The 23846-nt window shown below is 57.3% G+C and overlaps 1 protein-coding gene across 1 annotated transcript; it reads left to right on the top strand.

Moving 5' to 3' along the window:
* The first annotated feature begins 16287 nt into the window (after positions 1-16287).
* Positions 16288-23388, top strand: MB (myoglobin). Its single transcript, XM_040991024.1, has 3 exons — positions 16288-16448; positions 21385-21607; positions 22795-23388. Exons 1-3 carry the CDS (start codon positions 16354-16356, stop codon positions 22939-22941), a joined length of 465 nt encoding a protein of 154 aa, XP_040846958.1. The 5' UTR covers positions 16288-16353; the 3' UTR covers positions 22942-23388.
* Positions 23389-23846: the final 458 nt, after the last annotated feature.

The raw sequence follows: 23846 nt of genomic DNA, 5'->3' as shown, positions 1-23846 counted from the left end.
GGAGGCTGGTGCTGCTGCACTTGCTGACTCATGGGTACATGGTGGGCAATGGCAATGACTCATTCATTTGCTGATATTAACAGGTGAGCTTCTGGGTGCCGGTTCTAATTCCGGCAGCTCCACTTCCCATCCAGCTCCCTGCTTGTGGCCTGGGACAGCAGTTGAGGACGGCCCAAATCCTTGGGACCCTGTACCCATGTGGGAGACCTGGAAGAGCTCCTGGCTCCTGGCTTCAGATTGGCTCAGCTCCAGCCATTGTGCTCACTTGGAGAGTGAACCATCGGACGGAAGATCTTCCTCTCTCTCCTCCTCTCCAATAAAAAAAATATAATAATAATAATAATAATAAAAACAAGTGAGCTTCTGTACTGACCATTCCTTTCACACCATCCCTCTACCATGCCACTTCTTTTAAAAATGAGAAGTACTGTGCCCATCAACCTAAGTTATGCCCCAAAGAACCATGACATCTCTTTGGGATTGGCAGAGCACTGTGGTGGGCACAGACACTGTGGGCCTGTTCAGTGTGGTAGAAGAAAGTAAAAGAGTGAACTTGACATAAGATGCTTAGTTACAAAATTCACTGATATTGGGGCCGGTGCAATGGCTCAACTGACTAATCTACCACCTACAAGTACCACCAACCCATATAGGCACTGGTTCATGTCCCAGCTGCTCCACTTTTGACTCAGCTTCCTGCTAATGGCCTGGGAAAGCGGCAGAGGGTGACTCAAATGCCCAAATGCTTGGGTCCTTGCACCCACATGGGCGACCCAGAAGTTCCTGGCTCTTGGCTTTGGATTGGTTCAGCTCTGGCCAATGTGGCCATTTGGAGAGTGAACGAATGGATAAAAGATCTCTCTCCCTCCCTCTCTCTCTCTGATGCTTCTCTCTGTAAATCTGCCTTTAAAAAAGGCAAAAAAAAAAAATCTTTGATTTTTTTGAAGTTCGTTGGTGTTGGAAAAGGAGGCAGCAACTTGTGGGCAAAGGTGTTTGCCAGGCAACTATTCTGTCTGCCACATCTCTTAAATGGTTGAATCCAGAAAGAATTTTAAAAAGCAATAGGAAAGCAAGCAAGCTTCTTTAAGTGACATGCAAACCCAAAACCCCAGGTCCTTGGCTGCCTGGTGCCCAGTGAGGTGGAGGTCCAGAGCCTCCCTGGTGCCATGCACCTGGCCACCTCCTCGTCTGCCCTCCAGATGTTGAGGCTAGCTCCCTGGAGCATTTTGCCCCCATGAAAACTGTGATTTCCCATGCACAATAGAGCCCCGTGAGAGGATTGGCTGCTGGAGCCCAGCTCTGCCCTTTCCTGCAGCAGTGTGTCCAACCAGCCCTTCCCCAGGGACCAACTCTGCGGTTACCTTTGCAAGGCATCACCAGCCTCCTGGCCTCTCCCCTTCCGGATAACCTGTGGCCTTGTGGCTGCCATGTTGGTACAGTCAGACACTTTCCTGGTGGGAAACAACAGAGAACAAGGTTCCAAGAGGCTTTAATGTTGAGCTAGCGCTTCAATACAGCAAATGTGCATGAAGGCACACAGTGAAGCACCCAGCTCCCAGTCGGGGCATCCGTATTGGAGGTGAGCAGATGATGCCACCCTGATTATGGCTCTTGGTATGAAGATTGCTTTGAGCTGCAGGTGGTTAAGAAGAAGCAGGTGAAAGTGAAAAAACCTCCTCGTGCTGGATTGGATGACTTGTGGAAAGGCAAAGAGCGGTGACACAGGATAACTGGCAAAGCTTGCTTGTGCAGTTGCCCCTGGTGTGGTCTTGGGCCCAAAGGGTCCAGCTGTGTCTGCTGTGGTTAACCCGTGCCCTTCCAAAACTGGGGTGTATGCCATTTACTTTTACTTACCTAAACCCTGTCTCTTCGAATATTATTGATGTAGGTGCTGGCATGGTGGCATAGCACACCAATCCTCATCTCAGTGGTGCTGGTATCCCATATGGCTGTTGGTTCATGTCCTGGCTCCACTTTCAGTCCAGCTCTTTGCTGATAGCTTAGAAAATCAGCAGAAGAGGGCTCCAGTGTGTGGGCCCCTGTACCCATGTGGGAGACCCAGAAGAAGCTCCTAGCTCCTGGCTCCTGGTTTCAGATCAGCTCAGCTCTGGCCACTGAGGCCTTTTGGGGAGCAAACCGGTGGATGAAAGACCTTTCTCTCTATCTCTCCTCTGTAAAATCTGTCTTTCAAATAAAACTTTAAAATTTAAAAAATTATTATTGATGTATTTAAATTTTGGTTGCAAAAGACACAAGAGACGGATCTTCCAACGGCTGGGTCAGTCTCCAGATGCTCACATAGCCAGGCCAAAGCCAGGAGCTCCATCCCGGGCTCCCCTGTGGGCGGCAGGGCCCAGCACTGGAGCCGCCACCTGCTGCCTCCCAGGGTGCACGTGACCAGGCACTCCCACGTGGGACACAAGCATCCCAGGCAGTGTCTTAACTGCGGCTCCAAATATTCATCTCCACATGCTGCTTTTAGAGACAGGGCCACTTCTTAAAGGTCATGGAAAATGCAATTTAATAAGAAGTTTATTGTGATCCAAAGACAAAATTGAAGCCCACGCATAGGGCTTTACTAATAGGCATCTTCCACACACTGCTTGCAGAGCCCTCGCAGGGGAAGCAGAGAGCTTGCTGCACCTGCTTCGTGCTCCGTGCTTCGTGCCTGCAGCTCAGCATTTGGGCTGGTGTGTTCTGGACCCCCGCAGCTGCCAGGCACAGATTACTCATAACAATTCAAAGCCCATCTTCTAAGGCCAAGGCCACTCTGTACTGTATTCCTAAAGACAAGTTCATAGCGTGTATGCCTTGGGCATTTCCTGACAGTAGAGAAGCTGGGCGGCTGTCCCCAAGAGCCCTAACCAGGCCTCTCACCCACCCCAGAGCTCAAGGGAGCGAGGTGACCTCAGCCTCTGGTGGGTGGGACTGCCTTGGGGAGCCAGCCTGTGGTAGGAGGGAGAGGGGCGGGGCACATAACTCATCATATAGTGCCAAAGGTACAATCAGTGAAGCTCCGGGGGTCTGGCACAGTAGCTTAGTGGCCAAAGTCCTTGCCTTGCATGCACCAGGATCCCATATGGGCACTGGTTCATGTCCCAGCAGCGCTGCTTTCCATACAACTCCCTGCTTGTGGCCTGGGAAAGCAGTCGAGGACAGCCCGAAGCCTTGGGACTCTGCACCCGCATGGGAGACGTGAAAGAAGCTCTTGGCTCTGGCTTTAGATCGGCTCAGCTGTGGCCGTTGCAGCTACTTGGGGAGTGAATCAGCAAATGGAAGATATTTCTGTTTCTCCTCTGTTTATCTGACTTTCCAATAAAAATAAATAAATCTTTAAAAATAAATAAGTAAGTAAATAAAACTCCGGAAAGCCCCACAGAGCAAGGGCCATAGAGCCTGGCGACCAGGGAACAGGTGGAGTCACCAGGAAGGGCGGTGGCCCCACCCAGAGCAGACCAGGCTGCTCTGTGCTCTTCTGCCACTCCTGGCCTGGCACCTTGCTGGATTCGTGCAAGCAAACATGTGCCAGTGTGTTGTGAGCCATTTTAGAAAAGGACAAAGTGTGGGCAGGGCAGTTTCTCCTCCAGAGAGAAGGTCTCAGTCACCCAAAACAATGCCAGTTGTAAGTACAGCTTCCAGGCTGCCTGGGTTATCCACTGGGGGTTCCCAGTCCTCGGGTGTGACTCAGGGACACACTGCATCCATGGTTACCCTGAGCGCGGCACGCACAATGCAGCTGTACGCATGTCAGGAGCTGGAGCCAGAGACCAGAAGTTGGAACACAAGGGGTCAGCGTGGCGGCGTAGCATGCAGAGCTGCCACCTGCAACACCAGCACCCCTGCTTGCTTATCTGTGCAATTGCCAGTAAGGTGGCTCATTCCACATAACTTTTTTTTTTTTGCAGCTGTCCTAATTATAAGCCTATCAAGGATGAAAAACATGCTGATCAGAGGAAAGTGTAGCATCAGGCTAACGGACCACTAACTGCTGGCCTCCCTGGTCTGGGACTTTCAGCCCAGTACAGAAACAGAGTGGAGTCGCAGAGGGTTCACAGCGGGATCTGGGAGGCTGGGATCCGGCTGTGTGCACCTTGTCCTCCATCCTTAGTTCCAGCCCTTCCCTTCCCTCCCACTACCAGGGTGCATTTTGTGGAATGCCCTTCCCTTCAGGATTGGTGTCTGCTTTGGGTCCATGGCTGGGGCAGCACGCCTTAAAGGACTCTTTGAGTTTGCATCCATCAGGGCGGAGGTCGCTGTCACTGGCCCTCAGTGCCTTCCTCTGACCAACGTGGTTGCTAAGTAGGATTCAGGACCCAGGGCTTTTTGCGGCCAAACCCGTTGCGTGGGTATTCAGCATTGAGCACTGCCTCACATGGGCCACAGACTGAGCCGGGCGCAACGCTGAGGTTCAAAATGATGTCCATCTAGTCCCTTACTGTCACCATCTTCCCATCACCCTCCCTGAAACCCAAGACAGCCACCCTAATCTACCTCTGCCCCAGGGACTCCCGACCCTACACCAAGGACTCTGAGACGGAATCAGAAAGCAGCGTCCACCCTGTGCTCTGTAAGAGAAAGACAGCGGCCATGGCGAGGTCCCCGCCTGGCTGGCACTGGAGCCAGGGAGCCACGGCCCCTGCCTGTGCAGCTCTCAGTCCCTCCTTGGCATCTCTAGTGGCTGCTGGCTGCCCCTACTCCTGTCTGCTGGGCTCTCCCTTGTGGCCTCAGCTGCGACCCCCTCACCTCTCCAAGGGTTTCTGGTCCGGACTGCAGAGGGTCAGGTGCCAGGCAGCTGCTTAGTCAGGAACACAGCTCCAGGCGCTTCTGAGCGGGGATTGCAACACTGGGTGCCTAGGAACTGTGGCAGACACAGCCTGGCAAACACCCACAGAGCCTTCCAGGGGGATGGGCCTGCATTTTCACTAGTCACAGGGGACATAGATCAGCAGCACAGTGGGAGGCCACACACTGGGCGTTGGCCTTCATACCCTTTATACCCATCTGAGAAATGGGTGTTAGCTAGTTCCCTGCAGAACTGCTGTTGAATGTCTGCATCCTGTTTGTGTCTAGAGTCCCACCCCTCCAACTCCAAGCCAGCCTCCTGCTCACACCCACCAGGAGGCAGCAGGCAGGCCTGTGCTCCCTGCTGCCACATGGGCGACCTGGGTGGGGTTCTGGGCTCCTGGCTTTGGCCCAGCCCAGCCCTGCCCTGGCTCTTGCAGGAGTAAACCAGTGGGTGTAACTACGGCAGGAAGCCCATGAACAAGTAATACAACACACAGTGTGCCACAAGCACCGACACCTGGTCCCTGGGGCCTGCAGTGGCATCCTCCCCGAAAGGAGCCATTATAAAGCCCCCCAAGGCAGACAGGCCCAGAAATTCTTAAACGCAGACTGCCCTGGCATGTGCAAATGTCCTATTGTAGTGACCTGCTGAGCTGACCCAAGCGGGCGTCTGGTCTCCGCGTAGCTCACTTAATGGGGAGACTCACAGATCTACTGAAAACCAACCTGTGTGAGCAAGATCACAATCACGGTGATGACCCACAGCTTGGAATCTCCACCCGCTGGGCCCTGGGCAAGGGGGAGGGCGCAGCCAAGAGAGGCTGCAGGCTGCTGAGCTGGTTCGAGGGGCCTTTCCATCCTGGGCATCCCAGACTATGAATGCAGCCCTCCTCCTCCCTGAATGCCTCCTGGACTGGGACACACTGTGAATCCAGACAGCCCGGGGCAGAGTTGCCAACTGGAGCAGCTCAGCCATCCCCGACCTGCCTGCTGTTTGTTTGCCCATAATCCCTGAGTCAGCGGGAGCCTGAGGGAGCCAGGGGCCGTGTTTACCACCCTAGCTCCCAGGACACGGCTCCTCTGCCCAAGTGCTGGACCTCTGAAGATGATCCTAGCCATGAGAGGAGATGGGAACTGACGCCCTCTGGCTCCAAGGACCGAGAGGTGGGGCTGACATGCTGCGTGTCAGACCCTGCCTGTGGCTAGCCTCTGCAGAGAGCACCTCCAACAACCCCCCTCCCCAGCATCTCGCTTCAGGTACAGGGCAGAGAGGTGGGGTCCTTGTCCTTGGCTCACAGGGGAGGGGAGAAGGGGCTTGTTGTGCTGCCATGGGGATGCCCAGGCAATGCCTGGGGCGGGGAGACAGCAGGGTGATTTCTCACTGGCTGCAGGCTGCTCAGGTCTGGGGGTGGACACCTGCTGTGAGGGCATTCTTGCTGTATCCTCAGAGGGGAAGCAGGGAAGAGGGGGAAGAGGTGCATGGGAGCGAGAGGGCGTGGGAGCGAGAGGGTGTACTCCCAGCCTTCGGGCAATGGCACGGACTCCTGCACAAGGTAGGGACCTGAACTCTGACTCCCAGGGCAGGTTACATCACGACCTCTGAGATACGCACTTCACCTCAATGGAAAAGAGAGCAGAAAATTTGAGTCCCAAACAGGCTAGAATTCTATGAGATACATGCATTCTTTGTACCGAAGGAGCTCAGATTACACTACCGGGAATGTTTGCCTGGGTATAGACCAAGGAAAATGAGAGTACACGTTGGCGCCAACACCTGGGCGGGAGCACTCAGTTGGCACGGTCACGTTCACACTTCTCCTCTGCCTGTGGTGCCATCATCCCACAGGAGTGCCGGTTCATGTCCCGGCTGCTCCACTTTCCATCCAGCTCCCTGCCTGTGGCCTGGGAAAGCAGTTGAGGATGGCCCAAAGCCTTGGGACACTACACTCACGTGGGAGACCCGGAAGAAGTTCCTGGCTCCTGGCTTTGGATTAACTCAGTTCCAGCCATTGCAGTCATTTGGGGAGTGAATTCTCTTTCTCTCTTCCCCTCTCTGTAATGCTGCCTTTCTAATACAAATAAATATAAATAAATGAATAAAGATGGACAGTGGTAGCATTGTTTGTACAGATTGCTTATTGATTGATTGATTGATTGATTGATTTTGATTGGAAAGGCAGGCTTACAGAGAGGAGAGAGAAAGCTCTTCCACCTGCTGATTCACTCCCCAAATGGCCACAATGGCCACAGCTGAGTCAGTCTGATGGAACTGAGCCAATCTGAAACCAGGAATCAGGAGCTTCCTCCAGGTCCCCCAAGCGGGTGCAGGGTCCCAAGGCTCTGGGCCATCCTCTACTGCTTCCCCAGGCCAACAAGCAGGGAGCTGGAGGGAAAGTGAGGCAGCTGGGATACGAATTGGCACCCACATGCAGCTTGAAGGGGAGGATTAGCCATTTGAGCCACATCAAGGCCCAAGCAGATTGCTTAATATCACCACACTGCGCACGGAGCCAATTCTGTTGTGGGTGACTTATCCCCAACCCCACCTCCCATGATCAAGCTGCTGTCTGTCCTCGGGGACTCTCACTGGGCACCCGGTGCCCCTCCTCCGAAGGCTGCCCCAGAGGCTGCAGGAATCAGGCAGCCGAGCTGCTGACTGCTCCCTTTGGCCTGGTGGTGGCCATGGCACTTGGCAGCTCAGATGGCAACAAACACAGACCCTGCTGGCCCGGTTGGCCACCTCCCAGCCTCAGGCATCCGGACGGCACCCCGGGAGCTGGCAGGGCAGGGATCCTCAGCAAGGGCCGGGGCAGGGAGGTGCTGGAAGTTTCCCCAGCCATGGTAAGTAGGGACAGCTGAGCCCACACTGTCCAGCGGGTGCAAGTTGCCAAACGCATCCCTGCCTACACAGCCTTGCCCTGTGGGCCCTGCAGAAATAAGGGGAGAGAGCAGCCATGAACTTGATCCCATGGGCCCCAGGCCTGGCTGGCCGAGACCCTGGCTGCCTCTTGTCCTGCAGCAGCTGCTGTAGCCTTGACTGCTCCAGTTTTATCTGCGTTCCAGGCTTCCTACAAGGGCCGAGGGTATAGACAGACACAGGGATTGTCTCAGTGGAGACAAACTACCCAGAAGTCATACAGAAAAGAGGCCTGTGCCCAAGGCTGTGTTACGCTTGGACCCACCTTCTACCCGGTAGAGAACATTGGCCTGTGTGGGTTTAAGGCACTTCCCCTCACTGGAATCACGAGGCTGGAGGGCAGATGAAAAGGGACCCAAATGAAGGGGCGACCTGCGGCTGGCGTCGTGTTGCTGACGGTTAAGCTGTAGCCTACGCTGCCAGCAACCCAGGTGAGCACAGGCTTGAGTTCCAAGCGCTCCACTTCTATCCAGTTCCCTGCTGTTGCTTCTGGGAAGGCAGCAGAAGGCGGCCGGGGTGCTTGGGCTCCTGCCACCTGTGTGGGAGACCCGGATGGAGTTGATGCTTTGACCTGGCCCAGCATTGGCTGTTGCAGGTTTTGGGGGATGGAAGCTGTGGATCGAAGAGTTCTTTCTCTCTCTCTCTCTCTCTCTCTCTCTCTCCCCCCCGCTCTCTCCCTCTCTCTCTCCCTCCCTCTTTCTCTCTCTCTCTTTCTCCCTCTCTGTGTCTCAGCTTCTCTCGGTAACTCTACCTTTCAGATAAGCGCCTGCATCTGAAAAAGAGAGGCCCTTGAACAAGTCCGTGTGGGAGATGCACTCTGGGAGATTAATAATCATTGAGAGGCGATTATTGTCAGTTGCCACCTGCCTGGCATTTTGTAAAGTGGTCTTTCCTCTGGCAGCTGGGCCTTTAGGGGGAGGGAGGCAGGAGTGCACCTGGGTGCCTCGTTCCCTGGCTGAGCAGCCCACTCTGCAACAACAGAGGAGTCACTTTGGAGTGTTCCAAAGAGGCCAGGCCATGGGGGGAGGCGTGCTCCTGTGGGCACAGAGAGTAGGTGCCCCCTATAGTGGCCCTCTGGGGTGGCAGGGCTTCCTGTGGGCTGGACTGGGCTGGACTGGGCTGGACTGGGCTGGACTTCTGGGCTGAGCTGGACTGGGCTGGACTGGACTGGACTGGGATGGGCTAGCCTGGGTGGGGCTGGGTTGGACTGGGCTGAGCTGGGCTGAGCTGCACTGGGCTAGCCTGGGCTGGGTTGGGTTGGGCTGGACTGGGGTCCTTTCCTCAGAGTTTATGTCTATATTCAGGAAACCACTGAGAGTGGCTCCAAGAAGAGCTGCTGTGACCCCCTCCCACTGTGGTTGTGGGCACCCCACTGCCCTGGCAAGGGTGGGTTTCCAGCTGGTGGTCCAGGGGCTACCCCCTGACCTCATCAACATGAGGAGAGGCTTCCAGAATGGGTGGGGACGTGCGCGGCTTCCCTTGTAGCTCCATTTTCTGAAAACCAGCATGGTTCAACACAGCATGTTCCCGCAGGTGTGGACCCCAGCGTGGGTCTGCACAGCGCACCACGGCTGCTGGGCTGAGCTGCAGCACGCCTTGGCTCACCAGGGCTCTGCATTTAGCCTTATACAGGCTCTGTGAGGTTCGTCTGCTGCTGTCACCGTTTTTCCATGGACAGAACTGAGACTTGGAAAAGAAAAGGGAATATGACTGAGACCCTATTCCAATCCTGCCCCACACAAGGAAAGGGGGAGCCCCCAGAGCTAGCGCTTGAGTCTGAGCAGGGTCTGAGCAGGTGATCTCAGGTGCCGAGTCTCGCCCCTCCGTTCTGCAGCCTCTTGGTGCCGAATACACCTGTTTGGATCCTGTGCCATGTTCTCCGACCCTCCTGGGACGAAATCCACTGGCCTCTGTCCTTGTCCCTCCCTTGATGTCCAGGGTGGCCTGTGGACCCTGTGGGTCAGTGGATGGGAGCAGGGATGCTGTGGCTGGGATTGGGGACAACGTGACCTCTTTCCCAGAGCAGCCCAGCACCAGCCGGGAAGGGACCCTCTCTCCTGCCACTCTGAGGATGGGCCAGCAGCCCCTTCCCCACCTTGGAGCTCAGCACCCACTCGACCTCTTTTAAAAAGTGCTACATGCCCAATATGGAAGAGGCACTCAGCAGATATGGTTATACGGATGAATGACTCAGCTGTGAATAAGCACAATGTGTCCATCTGTGGAGTGATACGTGATGATGCAGATTTCCCGGGGGTCTCTGAAGCCCCAGCCCCATTGAGTCCCTCCTAGCTAAGGGGCAGTGAGGGACCCGTGAACGGTGGCACCCAGGGAGCTACGCCAGGACCCCTGAAACCAGCAGGAATCTGGCAGCAAGTACTGGGAGTGCGGGCGTGATCTGGGATTATTAGAGTGAACTTGGCCTTTGCAAGCCTCAGCAATGCTGCGCGGACACAGTACCTGCCCCCTTGGGAGAGGGGCATGGTTTACTGAGGGCAGAACAGGGGGAGGTTCAGGGCAGATACTCAGGAGCCCTGGCTGTCATCTGTGGTGAGCCCGAGAGGTCACGTGGCCCCAGGGCCTCACAGTACTTTGGCCACGTGTGCGCTGTGAGGCAGGCGCTGTGGACGCTGCCATCTGGCAGATGACCAACCAAGCCACCCACTTGCTCTGGTCTCAAAGCCGACAAGCAGTGAACAAGGACTCAAAAGCCCCAGTACCTAGTTCCAAAACCCAAAGCCTTGATGGCTGCCCTCTGCTGTCCATCGCGGCCGTGTGGGGAGGGCCTTGGCGGTGGGGGCAGTTTAGATGAGCCTATGAGGGATCCTAGTCTGTTCTAGAAAGTTCTTAGCAGTCCTGCCTGTCCAGTCACCGCCACCCCTTCTTTGCTCCAAGGTGGAGCCAGACAAGTGGGAAGGGAGGGTGGAGGAAGGGGAGGAACTTTGGGTGGGTGTGTGCACCCCTGGGCCCCAGCTCTCCCTGCTGTAGGTGACTGCTTTGGCCTGGGGCCAGGACACCTCTGCATGTCAGTCGGATCGTCTTGTCCCCTGGCCATTTGTAATTCTGTACTGCCCAGGTGCGTGGTCCTGGTCTTCTGCCCCTAGCTGCCAAGTGCTGTGCTGTGCTGTGAGCTTGTTTTCTTCCTGTCCAGGCCACTGGGGGACCACCAGCCACCTCCACTTCCTCTCAATGTACTGCCTAGGAATTTCTGAACCCTACATGACCCCCTCAGCCCGTGGGGAACCAAGTAAGGACATTTCCAGCCCGACTCCCCCCTTCCTCCTCCCTCTAGCGCCTCCATCTCTCCTCCTCCCTCTCTCCCTTAACGATGGACGCCCCTAGTTTTAGTCCCGCCCTGGTCATGGAGCCCAAGACGCCTCCCAGACTCCCTTGTAGCTGAATCGATCATGTGATCACATTCCTTCCAGTGGGGCAGGGACCGCAAGCACTTGGGCCACTCCCGTGGCGTTCCAAGATGCATTAGCAGGGAGCTGAGTCCAAAGCGGAGCAGCGGGGACTCAAGTCAGACACTGACATGGGCTGCTGGTGTCACAAACAATAGTATAACCTACTTAAAAACAGATTTATTTGTTTCAAGTGGCTGTCTGCAGCGACAGCATCCCCTCTGGGCTCTGCTCCACGTTCCATCGGTTCCTTGTTTAGTGAGCCTGGAAAAGCAGGCGAGGGTGACCCAAAAGCTTGGTCGTCTGCACCCACGTGGGAGATCTTGAGGAAGCTCCCAGCTCTACCCCGGCTCAGATGGGGAGTCAAACAGCAGACGGAAGCTCGCTCGCTCTCGTTGTAACTTTGCTTTCCAAATACATTTTTTAAAAAGGATGAAAAGCAGCTAGCTAGCCAGCCACCCCTTGTCTTGCCAGCCAGGGGGCCAGCGAGCTGGGAGCGTGCAGAGGCGCCTCGTGGCCACCAGAGGGCAGCAGTGTCCGTGCGGGTGCGCCCGAGGCTGGACCTGCCCTGACCACCTGCAGACCTCGGCCAGCTAGGAAGCAGAAAACTAACCTTCTAAGAGCAAATGGGCCCAGGTCTTTCCGCCGTGTGCTGGGGGAGAGGACGAGAGGAAAGGTTCCACAGCAGGTCTTGGCCGTGAACTACCGGCCGTCCCCGTACGGGCCATCCAGGCTCCATCCTAGCGTTTGCAGCTGTGTGACTTGAGCCAGGCCCCTCCACCTCTCTGGGCCTCCGTGTCTCAAGGCCCAAGGTGACCGAAGGTGGCAGATGCAAACGTGCCCTGGTTGGCAGGCGAGCTGAAAATGGAGGGGAGCTCCCTGTCCCCACCCTGGCGCAAGCCTGAGCTGAGGGAACCAAGAAGTGAAGTGCCCAGTGGGAGCCCCGAGGGCGAAGAGGACACAGCTGCCGAGCAGAGGGGGGACAAGCCTCGAGGGGCAGCTGCTCCTGGGAGAGGGCCTCAAGGAGGGGTCTTGGGGACAGCGGAGGTGGCGCCGGGTCTCCGGCAGGCGACAGCAGCCGGGAAGGTGGGGCCAGACAGGCGACCGGGAGCCGCCTTGGCTTGGAGCGGCCCAGGGCGGGTTGGGGGAGCAGGCCCTGTCCCCGGTTGCACCTGTTGACCACGGATTAGGATCCCTTTGTCCCGGCCAACCCTCCTCCTCCGATGTGCCCCAGTGGGCCTGAGGGGGAGGAGCAGCAACTGTATTTTTAGTTCCCTGCTCCTCTCGGCGCAGCGCGAAGCCGCCTCCCCCATCGGCCCTGGCCCTGGGTGCAGGGGTGCAGCTGCACCAGGACCAGGGCACTGCGGTTAGTATGACCTCTGGTGGCGGGGGTTGGGGGTTCCCTGGTGAGGGGCTGTCATGCAGATCCTGCAAACTCCCTGGCTGCAGCCCCGCGCCCAGTGCTACCCTGGCGCTGGCTCAGGGGAGTGGACCTGGCCAGGAACCGAGCCGGGGGTGGGGTGTGGGGCAGACACAGGCCGTGCCTAGCCTGTCCTCCCGGAAGCAGGAGGAAGGGATCAAACTGAGTGGACCTCTGCTTTAGAGGGGCCAAGCTGCCTCTTAGTGGCAGTCATAGGATAATAGCCCTGCAGGCGGATTCCTAGGAACCCTGGCTGGACTCTGAGCCCTTGCTGGGGCTCACACACGTGTGGTGGGTGCTGTGACACCCTCGCTAGGTCTGTCTTGGGCATGGGTGCCGAGGGGTGGGTGGTGCCAGAGGCTGAAGTTGGTAGAGCCGTTTGTTTCTCACCAGTCTGGACTCCTGTCTACCCCGGCCAGTGCAGGTGCTCAGCGGGGGCAGAGGACAGAGCTCTGGAAACATAGCATGGATGCAAAGAGCCTTAGGTTGAGAAGGATGTCATTGCTGTTGATTCCCAGGAGTAGGTGGCAACCCCATGGGTTCTGGCTGCGGAACTGGCGTGGTGTCAGCAGCGATTCCGGCTAGCATCATCGTGAAGTCCGCACTTTCGTTGTTCAAAGTCAGAGCTTTGAACTTGAGCTGCTGCTTAGCTCTTCATCCTCCCCACCAGAAGACGACCCCTCTGCCCACGAAGGCCCTTTCTGTGTGTGGCCGCTTCTCTTGCTGGGGAGTGTTGATGTTTACTTACCCCCACGCATGCGTCTGAAGTCCATCCCGAGCCTCACTGGTCCCCAGGGAGACGGCGGAGCCAGGATGGCAGGGTGAGCATGACCAGCAGGCAAATGTGGGCTCAATAATTTAAAAAAAAAAAAAAACTTTTTTTTAAAGTTTTGGGAGTGAGCGCACCGTTCCTACAGGTATTCAAGCAGGGGCCAGGTAACAGTTGGTGTTGGGAAACTGGACGAGGGACTGCTGAAGCCCTTGCTTTGCCTTCAGGTTCTTTGCCCCTGGAAGTTCTGGAGCTGTCTCCGGCGTTCTGTGCATCTAGAACCTAGAACAGGGGTTCTAGACCCATCCAGGGTGAGCCCCCCACCCCCCTGGCATTCTAGAACGTCAGTCCTTGGATCTCAAGGCCCCAGAACTTGGACCTGAGGATGACTCGGCAGGTCTCCAATCCTGGAACATGAGAGAAGGAAGGAGCAAGGGGGCCTCCCTCTGTAGGGCATCAAGCTAGCTTGTGAGTGTGCGTTGTGTGTGTGTATGTGGAGCATGCAAGGCTCTGCACACACAGGCAGCCTGGCTTGCCCATCATGCTTCCCTCTCCAGGCCACAGGGAAGGCCATGGAAGGGATAATAATAGCCCCCAAACAGAGCTGGTGACTCCAGGTAGCCATGGCAACCGTGGGGCAGCCACGCAGTTGTACCGAAGCCTGAGTAAGAACAGCTGCGGGCTGCGCCTGCCCATTGGCTTTAATGGGAAAACTCCAGAGACCTGTGGGCTCCAGGGCCCCACGTTTCCACAAGCAGTTCACAGGGGTGCTTAACGGTGGGTGAGAGCATCCTAGGACACACTTGAGCTGTGCTGACAGGTAGATGAGATTGGCAGTCCTGTGGGCTGTCCCAGCCACCTTGGGAGGCTGGCGGGCAGGGGAGAAGCCAGGGAGAGGCCGGAGGCAACCTTGGACAGCCCAGGCCCAGGGCTGCAGAGACACTCAGAAGGACAAGCAGGGGAAGGCTGGGAAAATGCCCTCTGTGTGTGCAGAATCAGCCGGGACTCCAGGAGTGAATGAAATCCAGAATGTGCCCCAGGACAGGTGGTCCTGACTTCCCTCTCCTGTCCCTCAGCTGACAACAAGCTCACCTCGAGAGGGACAGAGACCAACAGGAGTCCGAGGCCCAGGCAGAGCTTGTGGCAGTTTCACTTCGCTCTAATGCTTGCGTGGACTCCAGGATGGGGCTGTTGGATGAACTAATGAGTGAGTGAATGAATGATGCCGCTACGGCAGCTTTAGCTCCTGGCAGCTCATGGCTTCCCGTGACCCAAGGTGCCTACCCAGTGCCGGCCATGAACTTGACTCCTTTCCACGCCACATTTTTTTCCTACCTGATCCTTATTAAACAGGCGAACTCATGTTTTGAAGCAAGAATCTGATTAATGGAGCTAACAGACAATGGCTGTTCAAATACAGGCTGCCTGTTGGTTGGCCTGGGTCAGGAGCCAAGCCCTGGCCCCATCACCAGGTTCAGGGGAGACATATGTATGCTTGGGGGAGCCAGACAGCATTGCTGCTAGAATCAGGAGAGCTCCCTCCCTGCCCATGCTGACCCTTGCCCTCCACAGCTGTAGGGTGGGAAGTGCTCGCCCTGTCTCTGGGGCGTCCTGAAGATGGGAGGCACCTTGTACACTGTGCAGCCCCTGGGGAGCCCCGAGGGAAGGGCTCGGGGGTACCTTCCCCGGCACTAACCAGCTGCCCTGGGTTTCTTCCTCTCACCTGCCTCCCCCAGGACACTGTGGGTCTCTTCAACGCAGGGATGGGTTTTGTTTGGTCTTGTGATTGCCAGGGTGTAGTGAGTGACACACTCTAGGGATGCTGTGTGTGGGGTGGGAGATGGGTGGATGCGTGAGTGGGCAGGTGGATGCTCAATGACTGATAGATGAATGGACAATGCATGGGTAGGTGGACAAACAGATGGAGCGATGGGTAGATGAGGGATGGATGGAGGGTGGATGGATGGACCTGGGGTGGATGCGTGGATGTAAACAAGTTTGTTCATCCTGCACTTGCCCTCCTCCAAACTGTATTTTCTCAGCAAACATGGGTTCAGTTCACACCTGCTCCAGGCACCGAGTGAGGCCCAAGGGATGCACGGAGCAGGGAGGTAGAGTCCCTGTTCACGTGAAAACCAAAACAGGGTTCTCAGAAACAGTTCCGCCAGTTCCCCTAACTGTGCCTCGTTTACATGGAGTCCACGTTGGTCTGTGCCGTGCACGGCTCCCGGGGTGCTGGGTGAAGTAGTGCATACACGGTGCTGGGAGCAGGGCCTGGCAGCCGGCAATGTCTGTGGGAATCGGCTGTTGTTGCAGTCCTGGAGAAGCAGGTGCCCAAATCAGGAAGTCTAACACAACGGGAGTTAAGTCAAGGGCAGGGGGAGCACGCACTGTACCTTGAAGGTATAGGTCAAGTGCAGCTTTGCAGAGGGAAGTGGCACCGAGCCAGATGTTCTCTTGAAGGTGCTGGACGTGCCTGGCCTGCCCCCACCCCCAGCTGCAAACACAGCCGCGTGGGCTGCTCCCGGTCACTTCGGGCCGCATGAGGGGCACCTGTTGGAAAGGGTAGAAGGAACACCAGGGGCCCACGAGGGGCCAGGACTGTCCCCGGGGCCTCCCGGGCACCTGTTGCCCCAGCTCAGAAACAACGACAGGTCCTCCTGGGATGGCTGACAGCTGGGGCATTGGGTTTCAGGCCCTGGCCTTGGTGGTGCCCTTTCTCTGGGTGACGAGAGCCCTGGCTCAGCCCGCAGCCCCCGCCCCCGGTGCCTCCCTCCCTCCCCTGTGGCCTGACTTGTCCTGACTCCCCACAATGGCACCTGCCCCAAATAGTTTTCCATGTGAGGGCTAGAGAAAGGCAGAGATTAGAACACTGCATGAGAGACAAGGACCAGGAGGGCGGGGAGGAGGAGGGCGGGCACGCGCCATCAGTGACCCACAGCCAGCCAAGGCGAGGTATAAAAGCCCCTTTGGGGCTAGGCAGCCTGCAGAGCCCAGCTGTCGCTACCACAGCACCCAACCAACCCACGCCCGCTCTTCTTGTCTTCTTCAGAAAGTCATGGGGCTCAGCGACGGCGAGTGGCAGTTGGTTCTGACTGTCTGGGGGAAGGTGGAGGCTGACCTCGCCGGCCACGGGCAGGAAGTCCTCATCAGGTAAAAGAAGTCGTACTGTTTCCTGTTGGCCCACACCCTGGCAAAGAAGGGCACTCAGGGGCAAGGAAGCCAGCCTGGGGTAGACCAGTTGGCTGCACCGGCTCTACCCTCTTTGATCTTGCTGATTTAGGGGTACTGGTAATTGGACTTCTGCCCAGGCTGATGCCAGCTGCCAGAGGAGGGTGGGTGAAAGTTGAGGCTCAGACCCTGGGGGCCTGGTGCACCCCCTATCCAGGCCTAGATGGGATCCTGCCACCTCCCTTACAGGACAAGGACAAATGGGACCTGAGCGGGCAAGGATATGCCCGGAGTCCCAAGTCCACTCAATTCTGCAGAGTTCAGGTTCCTTCAAGCTGGGGACAGACCCGGCTATAGACCTGGCTCAGCTGCGGGGCAGCTGTGTGAGCTTGGGGAAGCAGTGCCTCCACCCCCAGTGAGTGATGGGGGGTAGTCCTGAGTCCTAGGTCACAGGGGACGCTTGCACGTAAGGGGCCAGCACAGCTCCTTGCGTACAAGTGGGTGCCACAAAGTGCCCCAGGGAGAAGGGAATTAAAAGAGAAGTTCAGTTTGGTGCAAACAAGCTTTGTAATTTATGCCTAGTGAGAGCTGGAGTGATGCGGCAGCTTGATGAACCAAGTGTCTGAGTGTTGTCTGTGGCAACAGCTTGTGGGTGGCACGCAGACTCTGTGACCCCCAAGTGGTGCAAGAGCCTCTTCCCTCCAGCCCCCTCTCTGTGTCCTGGGCAACTGTCCGCTCTGGGAAGAGACAGGTCCCAGGGTGGCCACAAGCCCGTGAATTTCCCTTGGCCTTTACTTCCCGCGGGACTTTGTCCTTGTGTCTGAGCTGCCCCCACCGTCCCAGGTATCCCCTGCCAGTCTCCCCGCGCCCTGCTCCCACTCGGATGTCCTTTTGGGCTCCCATGGGGCAGTGCGTGTTTGCAGTGCCCACCTCCTTGGGGAAGGCACTTGTTGCTCCCAGCTCCTTCATCTGAAGTTCCAGTTCTTAATGGTCCCAGTTAGGTCCACTGGAGGAAGGACAGACCCTAACAGGCATGGCATGTCAGGGTGTTCCCCTGTGACTTTCTGCCCCCGCCCCCGCCCTGGGCAGCAATGTTCTCCATCAGATTGGATGAAAGCGTCCCACTCCAAGTGTGCACCAGTTCCTGAGCTCATCTGCTGGGTGACCTTGGGCAAGTTTCTTTCCCTTACTGGCCTCTTGTTCTCTGTTGCCTGAGGACGTGTGTGCTGTGGCCTCACAGGTGCCCCCCGCTTTAAAGCCAGGGCTTCTCTGAGTCCACACTCCCTCCTGCCACCACAGACGAGGCAGGGCTGTCACGGGTTGGAACCGGCATGTGCCGAGCAGGGGTCTTTCCAAGGTGATTGTGGGCTGCCAGCCCGGAGCTGGCGGCTTGGACATCTTGAAGGAGACTTGGGGCATTGCGTCATGGAGGGAACTATTTCCTGCCTCCCTGGGCTGGGTCGCAGAGGCCTGCCAGGGCCAGGGCCCAGGGATGAGACCTGATACCCAGCACTGCCAACCTCTGCCAAGGCCCCAGAGGGCCCCGAGTGTGTCATGTCTTGGGCCATGGGACTCACTGTGGCCACACAGGCTGTTGCTGTCCGCTCAGCATGGGGGTGTTGGAGGGGCCTCTTGGGGGTACAGGAGAGTGCCGAATCTCAGCTTGCACAATGCCCTCTCAGGAGTGGGCCTCCTGGAGGGCTCTGGGCATTGTCTCTGCATGTCCTTGGTGACCTGGTCAAGGTCATTTCTCCAGAGCCACAGGTTATAAGAGAGGACGCCTCATGTTGAGCTCTGCACATGGTGATGTGGTGGTCATGGAATTCTAGGACCCATGACCACCACATCATGGTGTGTGTTGGGAGGGCAGGCAGGCGAGGCCGGCTCAAGGTATGGGGTGCAGGAGGGAGGGGGCTGCTGGGTGGGCTCCACACCCCTGCCTTTCCTTGTCTTGCCCCGACATCTTTGAGGGATGTTTCTTTGGGCATTCTTGTTGAAACAAACAGGTCTATAGCAGGCAAAGTTTGAAAACCACCTGCTGGCTGCCACTGCTGTTCACAGTCCAGGGAGACCAGCGGTCTCAGACATCAGTGTCAGCAACAGGCAGAACTTGGGGTTCCTGCTGATACTGATGTCATCCATGGGGAAGGTGACAAGGATGGTGCTAATGGTGGTGGCAATGACGAGGATGATGATGGTGGTGATGGTGAAGATGATGGGGATGATAACATGATGAAGACAGTGATGATGACGGTGATGATGATGGTGGTGGTGGCGATGAAGATGGCGTGTTCATGCAGGTGACAGTGGTGGGAAGGAGGAATACCGCAAGCGTGTCTGCAGCACACATCCGGAGTTGTGTTCGGTGTGTGGTGACTCACATGTCTGGGGACCCCTCTGAGGCTGAGAGGCTCAGAGTCCCCACAGCTGATGAGGCGCTGGGTGACCTGCCCGGAGCCGCTCAGCTGGTTGGCAGAGCCTGGGTACAAATTCCTGCCCTGTCGACTCTCGGCCACCGAGCTGGGCCAGCCACAGCCTCTCCGCGTCCGGCAAGGGTCCCCATGGGTTGGAAGTTAGCAGGCCAAGGCCACCTTCCTCTGGGCATGGGGTGACCTGGTAGATCCCCAGGGACCTCCTTCTCCTGCACTGTCCACTGGGCCATGGGCTCCCCTCTGGCTCTGTCCTGCTGAGCCTGGGGGTTGACAGATCAGCTAGACTGGTACCTCCAGTTGATATATGAGTGACCTGAGAGCCAGAGAACTGGCAAGAGCCTCTATGTCACGGGGTACGTCGGCGACAGAGCTGGGACCAGAACTCAGCTTCGGAAACTTCAGTCCCATGCTTCCTGCCATGGCCGTCGGGGAAAGCGGCAGCTGGGGTGCCCAGCCTCCTCGAGGCCCGGCCTCGCAGTCTGCCAGCGTCTTGACCTTGGCCCTCCTGGGGGGATGCCAGGTCTCGCGCCTGTCAGCAGGCATGGCAGCATCATTGTCGCCAGATAAGAACAGTCAGGAGGCTCGGGGACCCTTGAACGGGAGGTGCCAGAGACGAGCTGTCAGTGACGCACAAAGCTTTGGACGAAGTCCCTGGGGGACAGCAGGGGGTGGGCCTGGCATGCTGGGGCAGAGCCTCGCTCCCTGGCCATAGTTGCATGCCCTGTGCGTGTGTCTGTCCGTGTGAGTGGCTGCGTGCTGTGAGATGTTCATGTGTGCTGGCATCTACAAGAGCGCACATGTGTGTGCCTGGTGTCCATTCACTGCTCTGTGTGTGTGTGTGTGTGTGTGTGTGACAGCAGTGAGCTCTGCACAGTTGTCAAGAGTGTCACTGTGATGCCATACCATGCAGGTCCAAGTCCCTGGACAGTCACTCAGACTGTCCAGGTCACCATGGCTTTGCCTGCGACATGGAGTCTGCCTCATTGGGCTTTTCTAAAGGAGTGAACGAGGGCCCTGTGAGGTAGCCTAGTGGCTGAAGTCCTCCTCGTGCACGCACCGAGATCCCGTGCATGTACCAGTTCGTGTCCCAGCAGCCCCGCTTCCCATCCAGCTCCCTGCCTGTGGCCTGGAAAAGCAGTCGAGGACGGCCCAAAGCCTTGGGACCCTACACTCACGTGGGAGACCTGGAAAAGGCTCCTGGCTTCGGATTAGCTCAGCTCTGGTCATTGGGGCCACTTGGGGAGTGAAACAGCAGACAGAAGATCTTCCTCTTTATATCCTCCTCTCTATATCTGACTTTCAAATAATAATAAAATAAATCTTTAAAGCAAAATAAAGGAGTGAACGTGAGACAGTGTGGTTGGCTGTGTGGAGTCCTGTTGGCTAGCAGAGTGTACGTGTGTGTGTGTGCGTGCGCGCACAGCAGTCGGGCTTAGCACACTAGCAGCTCCCGTCCAGAGTGGGTGCCTCCCGGACTGTGGCTCAGAAAGCAAGTACGAACGGTGCTCACCACGTGCTCCTGACGCCACTGCATGCGTGTGTGGGACAGGGAGGGTTTTGACCTTGTGTGCATCTCAAAGCGCGTGCCGCTCTGGCATCCGGGGGCTCCTGGCCCACCACACACCTGCTCACAACATTGCTCTGGTCCTGACATGCGCACACGGATTTGGGCTTGAGCTCCGGGACAATTCCCTCCTCCCTGTCCCTTGTTCTAGGCCAAATGCAGAGACAAGGAGACAGCAAGGCAACAGGACAGGAGACGGCCCAGTGTCCCTCTCCCAGGCCCCTGTCATGGTCGGGGGGGGGCACCGGGTGCCTGAAGGAAGAGGGCACTCCCCTTCTGGCAGAGCTGGGGTTGGGGAGACAGCAGGACGTGCAGGGACCCTTGCCAGGACTGCTCCGCAGGGGCATGGCTGCTGCAAGGAGGAGGGAGCCTCCCACAGCCCAGAGGATGTCAACAGCTCAAGGTCGACCTCTGGGCAGGAAGCCAAGGGACGGTCCCCAGCAGGCACTGGGACTTTGTGAGTCACTCAGATCTAGTTTCAGCCTGGTTCCTCTCTGCCCGGCAGCCCTACAATATAGGCTGAGGGCTTGGCACCTCCCAACACAAAAGGAGCTGGCACCATGGCATTGCAGGCTAAGCTTCTGCCTGTAGCACTAGCATATGGGCACCAGTTTGAGGTCCATTGCTCCACTTCTCGTCCAGCTCCCTGCTAATGCTCCTGGGAAAGCAACAGAAGATGGCCCAAATGCTTGGGTCCCTGTACCTGTATAGGAGACCCAGGAGAAGCTCCCAGCTCCTGGCTTCAGCCTGGCTCAGCTTCAGCTATTGTAGCCATTTGAGGAGTAGAGATGTATTCTCCTCATTCCATTGCTAGAATGGAAAAGCCCAGAGAGGCAGTGGATTGCCTGAGGTGCCCTGGCTCATGCCCCCAGCCCGCCTTCCATGTGCCTGCCTCTCACAGCAGCCCTCTCTGTCTCTGCAGGCTCTTTAAGAATCACCCCGAGACCCTGGAGAAGTTTGACAAGTTCAAGAACCTCAAGTCAGAGGATGAGATGAAGGGGTCGGACGACCTGAAGAAGCATGGCAACACGGTGCTGAGTGCGCTGGGCGGCATCCTGAAGAAGAAGGGCCAGCACGAGGCCGAGCTCAAGCCACTGGCCCAGTCGCATGCCACCAAGCACAAGATCCCTGTCAAGTACCTGGAGGTATGAGGCAGAGCCGGGGCTGGGGACCGGGAGGGAGCCGGAGCTGAGGACGGGGAGGGAGTGTTAACTGGTCCCCGCTGAGCCACCCCCGGGGCTGTGAGAGGGCCTCTTCCTGCTCTCCACAGCTTCTCCCTGCAGGCCTCTTTCAGGGCTGCCTCGGTGCTCCCCCGATGACCATAGGCTTCCCTATAGAAAGGGGACAATGGCTAGGAGGGAGTCAGGGTTGGCAGCCGCTGAGGGTCCTCGTGACTTTGCCATCCTCCAGCTGCCCCAATGTTCTGAGTAGGAGCAACTTTGCTCCAGAGCCAGGGAAGGCCGAGCCAGGGGCACCCCGGGGTCCCAGAAGCCCTCACCTTGCAGGTGTGACCGCACCCACCCCCACTGTGGGCATGGGCCTGAGCTGCACCTGGCCCTCCAAGGGCAAAATTGGCTACCCAGCTACCCTGTGCAACAATCCATCCCACTGTTGCTTATGAAATTAGAGGTGAACTGAAGTGTGTGCGTGTACTGACACTAAGGGCACGGGCATTTGGGAAGCTGCCCACAGATGTGCCCCAGGAGCTGACACTTCCCCTCCCTGCCTTATGTCACTTACACGCTGGGGTCCTGGGACTTGGACCATCTTCTGCTGCTTTCCCCAAACACATTAGCAGGGAGCTAGACCACCAGGAGAGCAGCCAGGATTCAAATGAGGGCCCGCATGGAATGCCAGCACTACAGGTGGACTTTTAACTTGCTATGCCATGGTGCTGGTCCAAAAAAATAAGGGCTTGATAGTAGCAGCTATCTTAAGTCATTAAATACACACAGAGGGAGAACTGTTTTCTTCTAGAATTTCTGGTGGTGAACCCCTGGATTAGGTGCCTTTCCCTGTCTTCTCTGTTGCCCTCATGTTGGGGGTACCCTAAGCCCATGTCTGGTGCCAGCTAGGTCCACCCTGAGGGCAGTGAGCATGAGTGGGCTCTGGACTCCAGTGCCTCTCCCTGGCTGCATGACATCAGTGCACAGCTCTGCCTCCCTGTGCCTCAGTTTCCCCCTCTGAAAGCAAAGGTGACAGCAGTGGCTGGTCACATTGGGTGTGGACATAAAGGAATAGCACCACAGAGTCCTGGGCTCTGCCCCATGGCTTTCCCCCCGCCACACACACACTGGGCAGTGACCAGCACTCTCCTATGTCTTGTCTGCAGTTCATCTCAGAAGCCATTATCCAGGTCCTGCAGAGCAAGCACCCCGGGGACTTCGGCGCCGACGCCCAGGGGGCCATGAGCAAGGCCCTGGAGCTGTTCCGGAATGACATGGCTGCCAAGTACAAGGAGCTGGGCTTCCAGGGCTAGCCCCCCGTCGCCAGGCCCACCTCACGCCAAGTAGCTGTGTAGGATGTGCTTTTGAATGGCTGCTTCGTTTAGAACAGGTGGGCAGGGGAGGCCCCCTGTGGGATGTCACACCACGGGAAGCGGGAACACACCGCCTGTTGTGACCTGTGCAGTGTGGATAGTACCCAACTCTGCCACCGCCTCCATCCCAGCCCAGCCCCTCCCCGCCTGCAGAGCCCCGCCACGCCTTCACCCTCACCCTCTCCTCTCAAATCATGCAGTGACGAAACCCCAGGCCTAAAGGCTCATGTCTCACCACCTGCCCCCCTTGCATACCCCAGAACAGCCCCTGGCCGGGGGGAGACCTGGGACTCGCTCTGGGTGAGTGGGTGGGGTGGAAAGGAACTGCAAGTGTGTGTACCTGCCCAGGTATGGGAGCAACTAGCCTGGATTTAATAAAAGGTCCTGCAAATTCTCAGTGTCTGCTGGTTTTTGTCACCCCGTGGCAGGGAGGGGGGCACAAAGCTCTATGGGAAGAGATGGAGGGGTAGGAGGAGGAGTAGGACTCCAAACCCTAGACCATATCCGGGTTCACGGCCACGGAGCTGGCATTGCACCACTGCTGGGTGGACACCTCTTGAACACCGAAACGCTCCTTTATCAGGCTGTGCTGTGGGCGTGCACCCCAGCATGCCATCTCCTGCAGAGGAGTGGGCTCAGGGGCAGGGGGAATACTTCCACACGCTGACCTTGCCATCCACCCGCATGCCGCAGACCACGAACACTTCTGCGCCAGGTGCATACACGCAGGACTGGGGTCTGCTGACATTCCTACCTGGAAGATGGCCGCAGGCAGGCTGATGGTTAAATCACAGCCGGAGTGCACATGGGCGGGGCTGTGAGCATCCTGGGGACCGTCCTGCGCT

This window comes from Ochotona curzoniae, unplaced genomic scaffold (genome assembly GCF_017591425.1).
Source record: "Ochotona curzoniae isolate NIBS_2020 unplaced genomic scaffold, NIBS_Ocur_1.0 contig_1014, whole genome shotgun sequence".
NCBI lineage: Eukaryota > Metazoa > Chordata > Mammalia > Lagomorpha > Ochotonidae > Ochotona > Ochotona curzoniae.
This window is presented reverse-complemented; position numbering and strand designations above follow the sequence as displayed.